The following is a 20,085-nucleotide window of genomic DNA, read 5'->3' on the forward strand; positions in this document are numbered from 1 at the left end:
TATACAAGGTAATATATATTTCAATTCCCATCTCTCATATGATTAGTGAAACGAAGCACTTTTTCACATTATTAAACATCTGGATGTTCTCCTTTGTGAAGAGTCCATTCAAATATTTTGTCCACCTTTCTATTGGATTATTTTTTTAATGATTTGTTCTAGATACCAAATGCTTTGTCAGATATATGTATTACAGATATTTCTCCCACTCTTTGGATTACATTTTCACTCTCTTAATAGTGCCTTTTAATGAACAGAAATTTTTAATTTTAATATATTCCGAACTATCAACTTTGTAGAACTCATTTTTAACATGTTCTGAACATCTACAAGGTCCTAGATGCCTTTAAACAAAACCAAAACAAATTCCCTTCTTTCTAGGAGCAGCATGATACACCCATGCACATGTTAAAAGCTGTACACGGTAGCACTATTGATAGCTATTTTTAAGGGCTTCCTTCTAAGGGATACACCATTTCTCCATGCTTTGTGGAAAACTAAGTATTCGTGTATTTAATGCATTTAATTCTTAATTACTGGACACAATATTTTTGAACACTGACTCAGGCTTTTGAATGCCAACTTCTAAGCCCCTTTGTTTCATGACCATGAAGAATTAGAACTGAAAAGAAAATCAAGCATCTGATCTGAGTTGTAGGTTTTTTGAGAAATTATTTTATTTCAACTATGGAAGGAGTACCATAAAATCTTAAAGTTAGAAGAGATATCTAGATGTCATGTTCTCCAGCTCTGTATCTTTAGGTTAGAGTAATATTTCATTCAAACACTCTTGAAAACCTGGGTGTGGTCCAACATCTATCAGAAATCTTTGGAAGAACTTCCTACCTTAGAATAGAAAAGAGAGATAATCAAAGAGCCTTGGATTAGAGAAACCCTCATCACTGCTGAGGTTTTTCCAAGACAGGGTCTTCCAACAGAAATCCTTCAGCCTTTCCCCAAGCCTTCATGAGACAACGCAGTGAAACCTATGTAGACATCTGCTTCTCTTTATCAGTAGCTTTACATTATATGCTACAGAACCTAGGGCTTCTCAGACAGAATTCAGAGGTTCCCCACGTTTGATTCAAATTTCATTTTTTAAAAAAATAGATTTTTATATTGCCAAAGGAGAGATAATGTCAATTTTTTTTAACATATTGCAAACTGCCCATGCATTAATTTGAGGTTAAGTCATTTCAGTGTAGATCTCAGAATTAATCTCCTCCTGCCATCTCTAACTGAAGCACATGCCCAAGATTTCAAGATGAATCATTAGAAACCACTCTTATCTGTATCCACTTCTCCGAAGGGATCAGGATTTTCTTGATAGTATGCAACCAAAACAAAGGAATAAGAAATAAACTGTTCTGAGGCTGCTATAGCAGCAACTGTTGTCAATAGCCCCCAACTTCAAAATTTTTTGAGCGTGAAACAGCAGGATCGGGACGTCCCTGGTGGTCCAGTGGTAAAGAATCCATCTTCCAATGCAGGGGACATGGGTTTGATCCCTGGTCGGGGAACTAAGATCCCACATGCCGCAGGGGCAACTAATACCGCACGCCACAACTACTGAGCTCGCATGCCTCAATGAGAGAGCCCGCGGGCCGCAAACTACAGAGCCCCTGCGCTCTGGAGCCCACGCGCCTCAACCAGAAAGAGAAAACCCACACGGCCATAACTAGAGAGAAGCCCACGTGCCGCAACAAAAAGATCTCGTGTGCCGCAACTAAGACCTGACGCAGCCAAAAAATTAAGAAAAAAAAAATCAACTTAAAAAAAAAAGATTAAAGAAAAACCAAACCAAGCAAACAAAAAAATCCCGCAGGGTCAAGAGTCCAGTGGCATGGGGCCAGCCACGGCATCCCAACCATACTAATTCCTGTTGGTCTTACCTACGTCTTTGCCGGCCAGTCTCTCTTGATTCCTTCCCATTGCTAAGCTTGGTTCTGCAGACGTCCTATTTATTATTTTAGCTATCCAATTTCCTTCCAATAAATTCCTTTTCTGCTAAAAACAAAACAAGCAAAATAAAAACCCAAGACAACAACTAGACTCATTTAAAAACTTAACTTTAATGTTAAATTTCTGCACTTATAAATGTTTAGTAATAAAACACAAGTTTTCATAGGTTGGGGTTCTATGACAGATTTTGTTTGAAAAAGGACTCCAGTGCTTTTAAAAATTTAATTTGAAATCACAGTATTGAATCACCTCCCTGACTCGTCTTAGCCTCCCTTCAGCCATTTCTCCGCAAATCTAACTACATCGTGCTTCCCCCTAAAATCTTTCAAAATTTAATAGGGAATCCTATAAAGTTTAAATTATTTGCATGACTACAAGGCTCCTGAAATGACTTAACCCTACAAGATTTGGCACATGGTTATGGGTGCTCAATCATTGCTTGTTGTAGGAATCAATAAAAACTGGAGAATGTAAGAGCTAGCTACACTATCCTACATTCTCCTACACTATCCTACTCATATCCTACATGAGTCTCCAACAACAATAATAGCAACTGTTATATGGTGTTTACACGTGTCTCATTTACATACAGTGCTTTCCAAACACATCTTATTTATGTATCGTTTCTCCAAACGTAAATTTAGGACATGTAAGAGGAAATGCTTCTTTAGAAAGCAGATGTAAGTTATTACCTCAAGAGGCAGCAAAATTTGAGAAAAGGTTTTCCTAAAGTACGAGATTTGATAATGAGTGACAGGATTATTAAGGTTTAAAACTAAAAGACTCCTGGTCTGGCGTTCACCAGACTCTTAGGAAGGAGGTGGTGGTGCACACTGCATGGAGAGACGTAGGACTTCCTAAGAAATAAACTTTTTCTGTTGAAATATCTGGGACTTATTTTAAACAACACGACAGCGGGGATCTGAATACAAAAGTGCTCCCCGACTTTACCAGCCACTGCAAATCTGGGGACTTGACTTTTAACTCGCTTCCCTGAGGACACCTGCTCAAGGGTTTCCTCAACACCACCAATCAAGGTTGCACTTGAGCCTGCGGCTTGGAAGAGAGATACGGGTGTGAGTTTTGCCACTCAGTAGGGTGGTTAAGTTATTTAATTGTTTTAAAGCTTAATTTTCCTCTTACCTAAACTGATAATACTCGCGAAGCCCGCCCTCAACCCTCCTCAGGGTTATTAACGAGTTCACGAGGTCCTCGGTCATGTTTTCACTACCTCCTCAGCGAGAGTGCCTCCGACTGCCCGCACGCGCCCCGCTCCACTCTCTCTAGGACGCTGCGGGACCTTTGTGCGCACGCGCCGCCGCGCCCGGGGGCGGGGGGGTCTCGCACACTCGCGCGGCGCCCATTGGGCGTCCCCTCCGCACGCCCGAGGAGCGAGCGAGCGCTCGCGCTCCTTCGGCCCCGCCCCCAGCGGCGCGCGCCCCTACGGCGGCCAGGGGGCGGGGGACGCGGGCAAAGCCGGTTATGGAGGCCCTGCGGAGGGCCCATGAGGCCGTGCTCTGGCTGCTGCTGTGCCGGCCCTGGGCCTTGGGCGCCGCCTCCCGCCCGAAGCCCCGCGCCTCGGAGGTGCTGACGCGCCACCTGCTGCAGCGGCGTTTGCCGCACTGGACCTCCTTCTGCGTGCCCTACAGCGCTGTCCGCAACGACCAGTTCGGCCTCTCGCACTTCAACTGGCCCGTGCAGGGCGCCAACTACCACGTCCTGCGCACCGGCTGCTTCCCCTTCATCAAGTACCACTGCTCCAAGGCCCCCTGGCACGACCTGGCCCGGCAGGACCGGTTCTTCACGGCGCTCAAGGTTATCAACCTCGGTGAGTGGCCCGGGCCGATGAAGCACGTCGCGCCGACGATGGCCCCACTGTTTGCAAAGCACGCTGACAAACGCTCTGGCTCCGAGGCCGAGCCCCCGGCCCTAGGGTCAGACCGCGCCGGCCCTGGGAGCCCTGCCCCGGCCCCGTGCAGGTTCGCCCGGGCGCACGCGCTCGCCACGCTTTGCCCAGTGCTGGGGCGTTACCCAGACGCTGCCTGTGCGTCCCACCCACTCTGCAGCCTTCCAGCCCCGGCCCTGGCCCTGGGCTTCTGTATTTCCCCGCCCGGCAGGTGCCTGTCAGGGCTAAGTTGTTGCTCCTGAATCGTCCCCCGGAAAGTGGGGCTTATCGACATGCCTGTACTTAGGGACCACCCTGCATCACCCCGGGGAGAGAGCATTCCATCCTCGCTACCCTGCAGCACTTAACTAGAAGGACCTCTACATTGGGCAGTGAGACGGAGGGTGTAGGCCCCTGGAAAGTGGCTCTTAAGTTTTTAAAAAATGCCTAATTGCATGGCAGGATTCGTTGCCATGAACACCACTTTGTGGGTGGTTCATATTATAAAAACTGGAACTACTTTTTTGAAGTTTCTTTGTTTTCTTTATATGAAACCCCAGCAAGTTTGTTTTACTAAAAGCACTAAAGATTTTCACCAGTGATGTTAGCTTCTTCAGATGCTAGGCCTAAAAGATATTTAAAAGACTACCTCTTTAATATTGGTATGTTTTCATGGAATATTCTAACTCTGAGAGTGTTAACTCTTGCTGGATGTTTATTATCTTTTGGTTAATGACCGAAGAGGCGTGAACGTTGACATGAGTGCATCTTTTATATTTTCTAGGTCAGTGAAAAATAGGCCTCAGGATGTTTGGAACCTATTCATATAGCTGATATCAAATTAATCCATATTTCAGTAATTCAGAATCTAGATGTACAAGCTGACCCACGTTACCCAACCAGTTTTTTGAACCAGAATTAAAGCTAAACGCCTGTGCAGCTGCACTATTACTATATAGCCTGATAGTTTCTTAAATTTAAATATGGTAGGTGTATTTTTGCTTATAATAACTCCCATATGGCAGTCATGGGATTTTGGAGCCATTGCTCCACTGGGACTGTCTTGGATTCAGTCCATTAAGGAGAAGATTATTCAGCAATGTGTAATCCTTTAAAAAATATGTCTTATTATTTGGCTGATGAACTATATAGAGCATGCCTACTAATTTTGAGGTTGTTGCAGAGAAGTTGAGGAGTGTAGTGACTCAGAAAATTCAATTCAAAGTTATTTGGAGAGACTGGAGTGATGACTAGATTCAAGAAGAATATGTTTATTTTAGCATTTTTAGAATCAAAAAAAAATCATTCTTCCCAAATGTAGAGTAATAGGTTAGGAAAAGCATAACTGGAGGGTTATAGGTAAACCATGAGCCCAATGCCTTTTTTAAAAAAGTTTTCACCATTTAAAACCTAACACTTTAAGAACAGCTTAATGATTAGGGGCTTCTCTTTTTAGGTAGAAAGAAATCCAAAGAAAAATAGGATGCCCAGAGCATTCTCACACAGAAAAGTAGTAAAACCTTTTGAAGAAAGAAACAGCAGCTGTAGTTTTTTTTTAATGTGAAAGAGAAAGCTGAATAGTGATTTAATGGTCTTTTGAAAATTCTAAAAATTCTGTTTAAAAGAGAATAAGAGTTTTAAGTTAAAACGGAAAACTTTCTGCACAAGCATGCTTGAATACAAATTAGCTTATACTAATAAAGGGAGTTATTTTTTTCTGGACTTTTTATTTTAAGAGTATTAACCAATTTGATAATGTTAATATTGTATTTTTGTCTTAGGGTAGGGAATTAGATAATAGGATTTTTTTCCTATTCTATGTTGTGCAGTTGCCCCTCTGGATCATCAAGTACATATTCTATTTAAAAATACTTAGAATTTTATTCTTCTTCTTTCCTTTCAAATTAGCAATTATCAAAGTAGTTCATTTTTCCATTTTGTAAATAATAAAGATTTCTCTTTTACCCATTGGTTCCCTTTCTCTTTTACCCATTTGTTCCCTTTCTCTTCCGCCTTCCTTTCAATAGAAGCTGACATTTTACTGATGGTTTACTAGTCTGGGTATCCTGCTGGGAAGTAGATTGAGATTTAAGAAAAGCAGTTTACCATTGAAATGAATGGGTAATTGGAGACTTGCTACAAAGTTCTAATTTTTTTAAAGTGCTTAATTTGACAGTGGTTTACCTACTGTTCAGCTGACTCAAAATGAATTATTGTGCAAAGAACTGACTTGCACATTCATTTTGATGTAATGATATGTTTCAGACAGTCTGGAAAAAATTTAATTTTTCATCAAACCTTACAGACTTTACAGCATTTGTGCTGTAAAGAAAATTATGGGTTTTTTTAGTGTGTAAATTATATATGTGGCTAATCTTCCCATTTAGTGTATTAGCCTGACTGCATTAAATAAGTAGACTGCAGGATTAAAAAAAAAAATTAGAGAATTTCTGACTCCTACATTACATCTCCACCCCCTATCAAATAGCATGAATGATAATGGTTCCTAGTTGTTTCTTAATAAGAGATAATGTAGTTATTAAGTTAGTAATCCTTGATCAGTCCTCCATTTTAGCTGAAAAAATATTGACCATTTGTGTGATTTTTTTTAAAGTATCAGTATTTTAATTGAAAACTGTGATAAATACTGTAAAACAAAACTTTCGGTGTCACCATCCATTTCTTAACTGTAAGTCCTTAGCATTGGTTTAAAAGTCATATTTTATGTATTTTACTATCAGTATATTTGGAAAATTTATAATTATTTCTAGAGCCTGTTTTTCTTTCTCACTCTGTTTTCAGCTTTTGAAGTTGTGATACCATATTTTAAATTTATTTTTTATTTCAGCTGCTCCCTCTACTCTTCACTTGCTTCTGCCTGCCCTGTTCTTGTTCTCTTGTCCACTCCCCCACTCCACACCACTACTTGCCTTTTTTTTTTTTGCGGTACGCGGGCCTCTCACAGCTGTGGCCTCTCCCGTTGCGGGGCACAGGCTCCAGACGCGCAGGCTCAATGGCCATGGCTCACGGGCCCAGCCGCTCTGCGGCATGTGGGATCTTCCCGGACCGGGACACGAACCCGTGTCCCCTGCATCGGCAGGCGGACTCTCAACCACTGCGCCACCAGGGAAGCCCTACTTGCCTTTTTTTTCCTTTTGGTTGAATGATTTATAAATAGCTTTATGATGCTAGTTTTTGTGAATTTTTTGTGACGTTCCCTTGAGGCATTTAGAGATTTGGGGGGAGGTATTACCAAGGCAAAGAAGGCAATATATTGTGAAAAGTTGCATAGGAATTCCAGGGAACCCTGTGAAAGTAACAAGCTGTGACCCAGTATATTCCTAAAAATAGAGAGGCGCCAGTCTGAATGGGCATTTTTGCCTCTCTCATTGCCAACTAGTGATGCTTCTCCTGATTAATCTCTGGCATCACAGTGGCTGGAATGCAGCTTCAGGGAATAAGCACAAAGTAGTCCAATGAACTTATACACTCAAAAAGAACATAACACAGCAAATATACTCTTGCAGAAAAATAAGAAAAAAACTTAACAATATGATTAGTCCTGAGCATGTGTTGATTTCCCTCTTATCTAGAAAGAAAGTGATTTTCCAGTTGCACAGCTCTCCTTTAAAATTGTTATTTTCTGTCCAGCTCATACCCAGGAACAATAATATTTGTGCAGACTATACAATATTTGTTATTGATTCATGTGCCTGTGGTTTTATACATATGTTTTTTAATATGTTAATAATAGTCATGGATTAAATAAGTGTCTTACAAAAAATAGGAATTGTGAAAGTTTGCTTTGTGTCCAGCTTAGTGTCATGTGCATATGAGTGCTTAATCCATATCTCTGGCTAGTATATATTTAGTTTCATGTATCACAAATGGCAACTAATCACAAATGGAAATATTCCAAAGAAGAAATATATTATTGCAGTCTATTATATACCTATTTCAAATAGGTTGAAGCAAGATTTTCAAATCAGTTGTAAAAATATTAATGGGATTGTTTCTTTCTCATGTTTGTTATTATACTAAAATCTTCCTTAGAGTTAGGTTTTGCCTTAGATTTTGAAGACAGCTTTTTGACCCAGTTTCTTTTAAGTTGTACAAGAAATTATTTTAGCCATCGGTATTACTGTCCAACTTAAAAGCACAATAAAGATGACCTAGTAATTTAAGCTCAAGGCCAATCATCAGGAGCATCTACAACTAAATTAATGACACTTCTCTGTTTGCTTATTTGTGAAAAGAATATAGAATTACTTCATAATTATTTGGAGGTAATGAATTAATGTTTGTAAAGTACTTTGAATTACAGTTTACATCAGCTTTATCTATAGTTTTTTAAATCTCTAGCCTTAGACAATTGTTACTATGTTCCACAAACATAGATGAAATTGACCTTTTAGGTTGAGTCAGTGTATACTCATATTTTTGTAACTTTATAAGTTCTTGATGTTGCTGAAGAGTGCTATGTGATTTATACCATGACAAATATATGAGTACATGATTAATAGGTATTGATTTCACAAGTAACATATTCATTTGTTTTCTAGGTATTCCAACTTTATTGTATGGACTTGGCTCCTGGTTATTTGCTAGAGTCACAGAGACTGTGCACACCAGTTATGGACCAATAACAGTTTATTTTCTAAATAAAGAAGATGAAGGTGCCATGTACTGAAAGTATGCACTGGACGATGAAAATATCAGTAGATTTTCTCATGTGTATGTGCAATATTTATTTTTGATCCTTTAAAATAAAACTTTGCAAACACCTTTTTCTTTCTACGGTGTCTGGTTCTTTAAGATGAATCATTGCCCTCAAGAGGCAAAGCTTTTCATATTAATACATTGTTATATATTGCATACTCTGTTTAGCCAATGGGAACTACAAACACATAACGCTTATATGAATTTTTTCCTATAACTAGGTTAAACTAGAGATAAAAAATGATTGTAACTTATAGATTCTGTAGTTATGTATTAACAATTTAAATCAACTCTTTGAAAATATAGATACCCCACAAGGAAGGGGAAAAAATCTTTAACATTGGGAAAAGAAGTAGAGAATTTTAGGATATATGATAGAGATAATATCATTGGCAAATCCAAAGTTGATGAGAATTCTAACTGCAATCTGAAATTTAAACCATTCAACTGTCAGGATTTTAAACGGAAATGTATTACAGCCCTTGTGCCATTTACCTGTATGAGAGGTGTGGGTGTAATGTTGAAACTTCTTATTACCTAAAGAATCCAATACCATACTACTTTTTAAAAAATGTAATAACAACTCTAGGTAATGTAAATGCAGCAAGAAGAATGAAATTAAGACTTATTAAAAGTTAAAATGGCATGCCAATAAAGCTGTAAGAACAATTAAAATCTAGAAAGACCCAGAAAAAACAAATTTGGTAACTGTTTAAAAAAGCAACTAGCTGAAATGGTACGTATCCATCCATAGACTTATTGGCGATGGAAAGTGGGCTGAAATTTTAAAGACCTGATGGCGGTTTTGCATTAGAATTTTATTAAGTTAATTGCATTTTTTAAAGCAAAGTCATTAAAAAAAATTTATCCTTGGGGGTAGTTACAGAAAACCCAGACAAATGGTAAATTTCAGAAATTTGGAGAAATTTAGGGAGAACTAAGAACTATTTAATTTCTAAACGAATGGGTGTTTCAGATTTATGATCTCTCCCATAATTACAAACATGCATTATATATCATTTTATGTTAATGTGTTGCTGATGCTCTGCAACGTTTACACAGTTTTGTAGCAAAATATTTTATAGAATTCAATCTAACCAACGTTTGGGTGCCTACTTCTGGCAAATCAGTAGGGAAGGTGAGTGGAAGTGATTGAGGTGAAAGCACTAGAATAATGAAGTGACACAAACTGGCTTCGTTAAAGGTAGTCATTTTAAGTGAGCTACAGAGTGAACTGTTCTTCAAATATATGTAGTGTTCACTTGTCTAACAGCAATTCTAAACCTTTTAATCAAAGAAGTACTTATGCCAATATATTTAGTCCAGAAGAATATACTTGACACTAGTTAAGTGAATGGCTTACACAAAGGAGATAGTGTTACATTAAGCTTCATTAATAATAAAACTGACTATCAGCATTTTGCAAGGAAGGCTAGAACTGATTTCCTCTGTAATGGGCAAAGTTAAATAACTATAGCTCATAAGTTTTAAGTCAAATACTGCTCATTCATTGCTCCTGATCTTGTCAATACTTGCTGTAAAGGTTTGGTCCCAACACAAGGCTGATAAAATGGTTTTTATCAGACCATAAATAACAGCTTTTCAGTAGAGTTGCACTTCTTTTCACACTGGCCTGTTTGATTTCTGATAATTTGTACTGCTGACTGTGCTTACCTGTTTTTCAATAGCTACAATCGGAGTGACTTCTTGTTCATATGGTGATAGGTAAGTCTCCTTGGAGAACATCTTTGACAAACTACCCTATTGATCTCTGTAATTCTCTGCTGCTTGCAGCATTAAATAGAGCCTTGATTTCTTGTCTGATGTGCTCACTGTGTAACAATTAAGCAAATGTAATACTTTCTTGTATTACATGAAAATCAATAGACCTCTTGCTCTCATGAAGTTGATCATGGTAAAGGATGAACTCAACAATGGCTTAGGGCATGGTTCAAATATTTAAAATATCATTCCTTGGATTTATGAAGTCTTGTAGTGAACCGTTTAGTCTGAAAAAATTCTTCTCATTGAACAGCAATGGTTCAAGTTTTTTCTTTAAAGCTGGATATTACATCAAAGTATTGTGGCCTAAAAAGGATAAAATATAAATGCTGGAGGCAGGAGATTGATTCTATTTTTAGCAACAGTGCTATCTTACTTTTTGACCTCAGGCTAATAACTACTCCTTTGTATCTTAGTTTTTTCCACCTGTAATCTAAGAAGGACAAAACAAGAAACCTTTCTGCCTTAAAATGTATAATGAATGTGCTTGTAAGCAAATGTCCGTTTTACCTTAATTTCAGAAAAGCTGGTTTTGTAATCCTCATTCTTGTGTTCCATATATATTTAAGTTTAAAAGACTTCATCAATAAAAGGATTTTTTAAATAAGTGAGAGGAAGGGAGGAGGAGACACAATGAAGGCAGTTTGTGGGAGTGTGCCTGTGCGCGTTCTGGTTATGCCTGAGATGGCAAGGAGGGTTCTAAGTGGACCCAGCTCTTCTGGATAGCAGTTTTCTTAGTTGATGAAACAGACAGCTTTTCTGCCTACACTTCTTTAATGGGATTTTTAGTCTTCAAAATAATCCAGGCAACTATTTTTTGAATGAAGATGAAGTTTTATTTTAGTTTAAAATCTTGCATCTCTTCTATTGTTATTTCTATACAAATCAATTATCAAGTGTTGGAAGAAGTTTCTAGTCAAAATTCGTAGTTCCTGTATAAGTTGTGAACCACCATAAAGATGCAGTAACAGAGTTGGGAGCAAGAAAGAGGTTGCTAATTAAAAAAAAAAATCCCTAGTTTCTCAGTGCTAATGGCTTAACATACCAAATTGTACAAATAGTTATAAGTTCGTTCATCATACATATTTGGCCACTAATATTTTGCTTATTGACCAGTAAAAATGGAAACAATTATTAAAAGCCATGTGTATTCCTTTTAAAATGTACATTTTATTTTGTCATTTATATTTATATCACTCAAAATTATAATCACAGATCATCTATAATTCTTCACAAAATATCTCTTAATTCTATTAAAGAATGAATGTTGTTTGAATGAGTGGAGTGACCTAAAGACAAGGATCTGGGTTTCATTTCATTTAAAAGCTAATGCAGATAACAGAAACCTTATCCTAAAGCTAGTGGATCGGGTATCTACTTTTTTTCAGCACTTACCATTCAGACAGTAATGATGTTTGGGGGCATCTTAACCTAAACAAGTACTTAGCATTACATCTCACCTGGGTCAACAGTCTAGGGTATCAGCGTTAAACTCTGTTACTGTAAATTAATGGAAAATGTAACTGCACTTTGCTGAAAGATCAATGTCCAATAAAGGCTGCACAATCAAATCTTGTTGCAATGATTGAGGTCTTTAATTGCCTTTCAAAGATAAGGAGGTAATCAACACAGCTTTAACTGATCTTTTTTACTAGTTCAATTACATGCTAATGACTAGTGCCAAGTCAGAATCTTTAACTACTTATACTTATTAAATCTTACATTAGTAATGAAAAATTACTTTAGCTTACACAATCGATAGAACACACATTTTAATTACTGTATTTCACTTTTATACCATTTTATGTGCTTGACAAATGTTTCACAAGAGCTTTCCCAACAATAAGAAGTTTTATTAGTAGTGACCACAGTCCACAGAGTATTTTTCTAATATAAATTGGAGATCAGATGTTGAGAAAAAAAATTCTTTAAATGAAGATGTGGATAAAATAGTTTCCAATGACACAAGCTCGGCCATCCAGCAACTTCTCAGACCTGTTTTGCTAATTGAGAGTACATTTAATACAACTCTAGGCGCACAGGCTTCAGTAGGTGTGGCACGCCAGCTCAGTAGTTGTGGCTCGCGGGCTCTAGGGCACAGGCTCAGTAGTTGTGGTGCACAGGCTTTGTTGCTCCGCAGCATGTAGGATCTTCCCGGACCAGGGATCACACCCGTGTCCCCTGCATTGGCAGGTGGATTCTTAACCACTGTGCCACCAGGGAAGCCCCTAGTAAGTGTATTTCTAAGTTCAGTTAGCTTTCTAGTAAAGAAACTGATTTCATATACTGCCTACTGTAAAAATCTCCTACTTGGGGAAAGGATAAATGTTAGAAAAGGCAAATGACAAAAAAAAAAAAGTTAAGTTGGACATCATCAAAATTAAAAACTTTTGTGTTTTAAAGGACACTATCAAGAAAATAAAAGACAACTGATAGAATGGGAGAAAATATTTGCAAATCATATATATGATAAAGGGACCTGTAGCCAGAATATATAAAGAACTCTTCTAACTCAACCCAATTGAAAAATAGATTTGGACAGACATTTCTCCAAAGAAATTATACAAATAGCTACTAAACACATGAAAGGCGTTTAACTATTAGGGAGATGCAAATCAAAACCACAATGAGATACCACTTTATACCCACTAGGATGGCTACAATCAAAAAGACATAATAACAAGTGTTCGCATGAAATGTGAAGAAGTTGGAACCCTCAGACATTGCTAGTGGGAATGTAAAATAGTGCAGCCACTTCGGAAAAGTTTGGCCGTTCCACAAAACATCAAACATGGAGTTATCATATTACACAGCAATTCTGTTCCTAGGATACATACCCTAGAGGATTGAAAATATGTTCACACAAAAACTTGTACACAAGTGCGCATAGCATTATTCATTCTAGCAAAGAAGTGGAAACAAATATCAACTGATGAATGGATAAAAATAAAATTTGGCATATTCACACAACAGAATATTATTCAACCAAAAAAAGCAAGGAAGTACTGATCCATGCTACAGCATTGACAAAGCTTTCTTGAAAACATTACACTAAGTGAAAAAAGCCCATCATAAAAGCTCATACATTGTGTGATTCCACTTATATGAAATGTCCAGAATAGGCAAATCTATAGAGACAGAAAGTGGATTAGTGATTGCCTAGGACTGGGGAGGTTGGTAGGAAATGGGGAGTGACTGTTAATGGGCACGGGGATTCTTTTGGGGGTGATGAAACTGTTCCAAAATTGATTGTGGTGATGGTTGCACAATTCTGTGACTATACTCAAAACATTGAATTGTACACTTTAAATGGAAGAACTGTATGGCATGTGAATTATCTTTCAATAAAGCTGTAAAAAAACTAGTAAAGGGGGAGGGGAAGTGGGCAGTTAGTGTTTAATAGGTACAGAGTTTCAATTGTGTAAGATAAAAAGTTCTGGAGATGGTATTGATGGTGGTACAGCAATGTGAATGTACTTAATAACACTGTACACTTAAAAATGGTTAACAGGATAATTTCTGTGTGATGTGTATTTCACCATAAATAAAATAAAATTTAAAAATTAGTAAAGGATTCATTATTACTATGATAAAATATAACTGACTGCATAATTTCTATAGAAAATAACTGTTTAGAAAAATGTTAGAAATTAAAAGAGGTAAAACTAACATCATTTTATATGTTGTATTCTTGGAAGTTTAAAAATTTTAGTGTGAAACCTAGTTTTTATTTTTTTAACATCTTTATTGGAGTATAATTGCTTTACAATGGTGTGTTAGTTTCTGCTTTGTAACAAAGTGAATCAGCTATACATATACACATATCCCCATATCTCCTCCCTCTTGTGTCTCCCTCCCAACCTCCCTATCCCAGCCCTCTAGGTGGACACAAAGCACCGAGCTGATCTCTCTGCGCTATGCGGCTGCTTCCCACTAGCCATCTATTTTACATTTGGTAGTGTATATGTGTCCATGCCACTCTCTCACTTTGTCCCAGCTTACACTTCCCCCTCCGCATGTCCTCATGTCCATTCTCTACGTCTGTGTCTTTATTCCTGTCCTGCCCCTAGGTTCTTCAGAACCTTTTTTCTTTTTTTTAGATTCCATATATATGTGTTAGCATACGGTATTTGTTTTTCTCTTTCTGACTTACTTCGCTCTGTATGACAGTCTCTAGGTCCATCCACCTCACTACTAATAACTCAATTTCGTGAAACCTAGTTTGGATGAAATCTCATTTGGGATCATTTTTAGTAGCATTAAGAAAAGGGTATACTTGGTTTGAGATACTTTAAGGCCAGGGACTGCCCTGGCAGTCCAGTGGTTAATATTCCGTGCTTCCACTGCAGAGGGCATGGGTTCATCCCTGGTCGGGGAACCAAGGTCCTGCATGCCGCGAGGCATGGCCAAAAAGTTTTTTTAATTTTAAAAACTTAAAAAAGATAAGACCAAAGAAGAGTATGTAAAATGTTAGTAAATGAAAATATCCTCTTTTAGATCCTAGTTGCTAGATAAAGAATATCAGCTACTACTAGGATGAGGTTTTATATAGTATTGCTTATAGCTATTTTAGTTGCACTTATATCATTTTAAATACAGTTCATGAACATTGTACTACTCCATTATATTATTAATTTATCTTCAGTAATATTTATGGTATCAATTTAAACGCTGTAAAACTTCATGAAAAGTAGCTTAAACAAGGATTTTGATAAACAGAAGCTTTCAGTTTTTAAAAGCAAATCATGTACTTCTTAAGGAAGATTTGAAGTATTTTGTTGTTGTTGATAGAATTATGAACCTTATAAACTCGGTATTTTTTAGTTAACCTAAATACATAAATCTATTCGAATTCATCTTATGAAAAGAGATATGTCATCAGATATATGATCATTATACGCTTTAGTGATTCATGGACCTTGTTACATACATTCTTTGTAATGTATGAATTATTTAGTAAGAAAAATCACAATAATTTTGTTGTTACTCAAAAATTTATGGGTTGGCAGAAACAATTATGCAGCCCCTGAAGCTGGTATGTTAAGGTAACATCATTAACGCTACATAGTATGATTTTTTTAGTAGTTATTTGACATAAACTTTACTGCTTTTGCTAGAATATATCAGTAATTTTATAACAAGCTGTCTGTAAGCAGAATATTGAATTTATTAACCACAAAGTGATTCATTTTACTCTATTTTCATATAAGTGCATAACTTAAAATCAGATCTAAAAAGTTGTCTACCCTAACCCTAAAGGAAAAATAAAAATATACAAAATAAAAATCCGTACTCTAATAAATAGATGTGAATTTAAAACTCCATTTAAGGAAAATGGATATTTTTATTTCAAAAAATGTATATATTTATGAATTGGATTAAAATAATTCATAAAAGTAGGAGATTAGGGCTCCCCTGGTGGTATAGTGGTTAAGAATCCGCCTGCCAATGCAGGGGACATGGGTTTGATCCCTGGCCCGGGAAGATCCCACATGCCGCAGAGCAACTAAGCCCGTGTGCCACAACTACTGAGCCTGCACTCTAGAGCCTGTGCTCTGCAACAAGAGAAGCCACGACAATGAGAGGCCCGCGTACTGCAACAAAGAGTAGCCCCCGCTTGCCTCATCTAGAGAAAGCCCATGCGCAGCAAGGAAGACCCAACACAGCCAAAATTAAAAATGAAAAAAAAAAAGTAGATTATCTTGCAACCTTTCTTTACACATAGTATTAAGGCTCTGACTGTGAGATAAAGTCAAAATTTTAGTTTCTTATGCTTTCAAATATCCAAATTTTATAAAATGAAGGGACCAAGAATTTCAAAGTTTGAATTAAAATCTAAATAGTGTCACTTACTTTTAGATTACATTAAAAATCAACAGTCATTCATTCATCCTACAAATCTTTTGCATTGACCATGTTGAAGGCAAATTTTATTCAATACTAATTTTACCTGTCAACAAAATCTAGTAGTTCTGAATCTATATCCAAGGTCCATTCAAGCCATACTGAAAAAGACTACTTCTGTACACAGCTGGAAGAGAACAATGTGTTACTAATTTTTGTATTTCCAGTATTTGTCATATAATGAAGACTCTATGTCAAATGAACATGTGATGATTCAAAATTAAAAAGAAAACATGCCTTCATTTTTAAGAGCTTTAAGAAAAGGATACTTTAATTGGAAATCATATGGATTCTTTACAAGAACAGCAACAAATTTTGAAATATTATCTCAGGTGTAATGAACAAACTTACACTGTTCCATGACTTCTGAAAAATAAAAGATTGGAATCTTGTTGCATTATCCTTTTGAGGCATCTCAAAAGGTGCCATCTATTTTCTCATACAGTAATTTTACTATTTTAAAGCCAAACAGAATGATGTGTAGAAGTATGTGAAATGAAACATTAATCAGAAACTACTAGGATGAGTTAGACTTACTCTTTTTAAACAGAACTAGAAATAGTGTGTTGGTAACAAGGAGACAAGAAGAATATTTTAACTGATTTGGCAAAAAAAGGAATGGGGTACCTCTTGAGGAAGTGAGTCCCGTTATTGGAGATGTTCAGAGAGGCTGTATGACAATTCCTTAGGTAAATGTGGAGAGAATTCTTGAATTGGGCAGAAGACCACATTGGTGATTTTGTAAGTTTCCTTTAACTCTGAAATTTTATTATCATTCTTCCATGCCTGATTTAGCTTGATGTTTATTGCTGTTCCACTATGTGTGTAATACAAAGAACCTTGTTTTGGAGATGAAAAATATGGTTTAAGTCTTGCTATACCATTACTGGTTGAATATAATTGAGAAAAATTAGAGCCTTCTTAGTGTCTCCATATATACAATAAGGAGTTTATCTAACACTTACATATTGTTTCTTTGTGCCCGGTCCTAGACTAAGCACTTTACACATATTAGCTCCCTTAATCCTATTTTTATTCCCATTTTTTAAGCTGTGGAAACCAAGAAGTCTTGCTCAATGTCACACATGGTGAGTGTTATTCCAGTCCCTGTAACTTGTCTACAGAGTCCAAATTCTTAACCATTACTCTATACTTGCCTACGATGCACAGGATAACGAAGGGAGACATGCTTTGCAAGCTCTAAAGCCCCATAAAAATGTGAGATATAGTTTGTTGGTTAATATAAAGAAAAGAATACAGATATGTTTAAACCATCAAAAAAGGGAAATAAAGCTTAAGTGATTTGTTGGAACACCAGCCTACTCTACCTGAGGGAAAATGTATTATGTAGAAATTAAATCCAATGACATCATAAGTTAATAAATTAATTCATGTTACAGCATCTAAAATCCATAGCACATACTTGGCGCTCTATGAATATCTGTTGAACTGTTGCTTCTGCTTCTGCATGAGTGCTGGAATTGCTCCCACTGTTCTTTTCCATTCCTGCCACAAGACAAAAGAGCAGACTTTCCCATCACACTTTCAAGGGTTTGTCTCTTACCACTTTTTTTTTTAATTTTTAAAAAAATTTATTTATTTTATTTATTTATTTTTGGCTGTGTTGGGTCTTCGTTGCTGCGCGCGGGCTTTCTCTAGTTGCGGCGAGCGGGGGCTATTCTTCGTTGCGGTGCACGGGCTTCTTGTTGTGGTGGCTTCTCTTGTTGAAGAGCATGGGCTCTAGGCAGGCGGGCTTCAGTAGTTGCAGCACTTGGGCTCAGTAGTTGTGGTTTGTGGGCTCTAGAGCACAGGCTCAGTAGTTGTGGCGCACGGCCTTACTTGCTCCGGGGCATGTGGGATTTTCCTGGAGCAGGGCTCGAACCCCTGTCCCCTGCATTAGCAAGCCGATTCTTAACCACGGCGCCACCAGGTAAGTCCCACCACTTTTGTCCATGCTTCTTCATATCCTTTTTTTAAACTAATGGATATTAAGCACTATGAAGAAAATGCTTATGTTTATTTTTCAGTTGTTATTGTAATAACAATAAATTATATATTTTTCAAATTAAAATTTCTAAGACATTATTACAAGTGTGTACAAATGCAACTTATTTTTTAAAAAAACTTTTTATTTTGGAATAACTTTAGATTTACAGAAAAGTTGCAAATATAGTACAGAGAGTTCCCATCACCCAGATTCCCCTAATGTTAGCATTTTACATAATCATTGCACCTATGTCAAAACTGAAAAGTCAGCATTGGTACATTACTACTAACTAAACTCCAGACTTTATTCAGATTTCACCGGTTTTTCATTACTGTCCTTTTTCTGTTCCAGGATTCCACTGAGGATCCCACAATACATTTAATCGTCATGTCTCCTTAGTCTCCTCAGGTCTGTGATAGTTTCTTTGCATTTTGTTTTTTATGACCTTGGCAGTTTTGAGGAGTATTTGTCAGGTATTTTGTAGACTGTCCCTCAATTTGTGTTTGTCTGATGGTTTTCTCATGATCAGATTGGGGTTATGGGTTTGGGGAAGAAGACCCCACAGGTCAAATGCCCTTCTTGTTGCATCATATAGGAGAGTACATGACATCAACATCACATCACTGGTGATGTTAACCTTGATCACTTGGTTAGGATGGTGTCTGCAAGATTTCTCCACTAGAAACTTACTGTTTTCATCCTCTATTCTCATCATATTCCTTTAAATCAAAATCAACAAGTATTGGGAATTCCCTGGTGGTCCAGTGGTTAGGACTTGGCACTTTCACTGCTGGGGCCCGGGTTCAATCCCCGGTTGGGGGACTAAGATCCCTCAAGCCACGTGGTGTGGCCAAAGAGAAAGAAAGAAACAAAAAACAAAAACCCCCAAATCAACAAGTATTTGAATGATGTATGTAGGAACCCACACCCAGCACTGAAGAAGACAAGTGGAATTTTTGAACACAGGAGGCAGTCAACATTTGTTATAAAGTTTGTGGTTCAGTGGGAGTCTATAATTGTTGTGGTCTCAGTCTCCACGATGGCAGTGGTTGTGGAAAGGCCAAGGAGCAATTGCGGCTCAAGACAGGCAGGAGATGCACATTGTAGTTGCATTCCTATTACTCAACCCACTTTGCCTTCAAAATCCAGTCATTCATTTAACAAATATTATTAAAGTGCCCACTGTGTGTCAGGTACTATTTTAGGTACTAGGGACATGGCAGTGAATAAAACACATACCGGTCCCTCCCTCGCCAAGTTACAGTTTAGTGAGGAGACAAATACAGGATTGAGACATGTGGCATGGTAGATAGTGGTAAGGGCCAGGAGAAAAGTAAACCAGGGAAGGGGACCAGGAATTGTGCATACCTGCGTGCTCGCATCTGTGGGTGGGGTGGGTTTGGGGCTGTTTTTCAAGACTGTGTTAAGGGAAGGCTTCAACACGAAGGTGGTTTTTTTTTTTGTTTGTTTGTTTGTTTTTTTGCTGTACGCGGGCCTCTCACCGTTGGGGCCTCTCCCGTTGCAGAGCACAGGCTCCGGACGCGCAGGCCCAGCGGCCATGGCTCACGGGCCCAGCCGCTCCGCGGCATGTGGGATCTTTCCGGACCGGGGCACGAACCCGTGTCCCCTGCATTGGCAGGCGGACTCTCAACCACTGCGCCACCAGGGAAGCCCACGAAGGTGGTTTTTAAGTCAAGATCTGCAGGAGGAAGTGAGCCATGTGAATATTGGGATAAGAGCAATCCAGGTAGAGGAAAGGGCAAATGCAAGACCCCGAGGTGGGATGCCTGATATGTTCAAGGAAAAGTAAGAAGGAGGCTGGTGTGAATGATGTTTGAGAGATCAT

The 20,085-nt window shown here is 37.9% G+C and overlaps 1 protein-coding gene across 1 annotated transcript; it reads left to right on the forward strand.

Moving 5' to 3' along the window:
• Positions 1–3,325: 3,325 nt before the first annotated feature.
• On the forward strand, positions 3,326–8,630 carry CUNH15orf61 (chromosome unknown C15orf61 homolog). Its single transcript, XM_029239290.1, has 2 exons — positions 3,326–3,790; positions 8,410–8,630. Exons 1-2 carry the CDS (start codon positions 3,445–3,447, stop codon positions 8,535–8,537), a joined length of 474 nt encoding a protein of 157 aa, XP_029095123.1. The 5' UTR covers positions 3,326–3,444; the 3' UTR covers positions 8,538–8,630.
• The last annotated feature ends 11,455 nt before the right edge of the window (positions 8,631–20,085 follow it).

This window comes from Monodon monoceros, unplaced genomic scaffold (genome assembly GCF_005190385.1).
Source record: "Monodon monoceros isolate NGI ecotype Baffin Bay Population unplaced genomic scaffold, NGI_Narwhal_1 Super_Scaffold_21, whole genome shotgun sequence".
Taxonomy (NCBI): Eukaryota; Metazoa; Chordata; class Mammalia; order Artiodactyla; family Monodontidae; genus Monodon; species Monodon monoceros.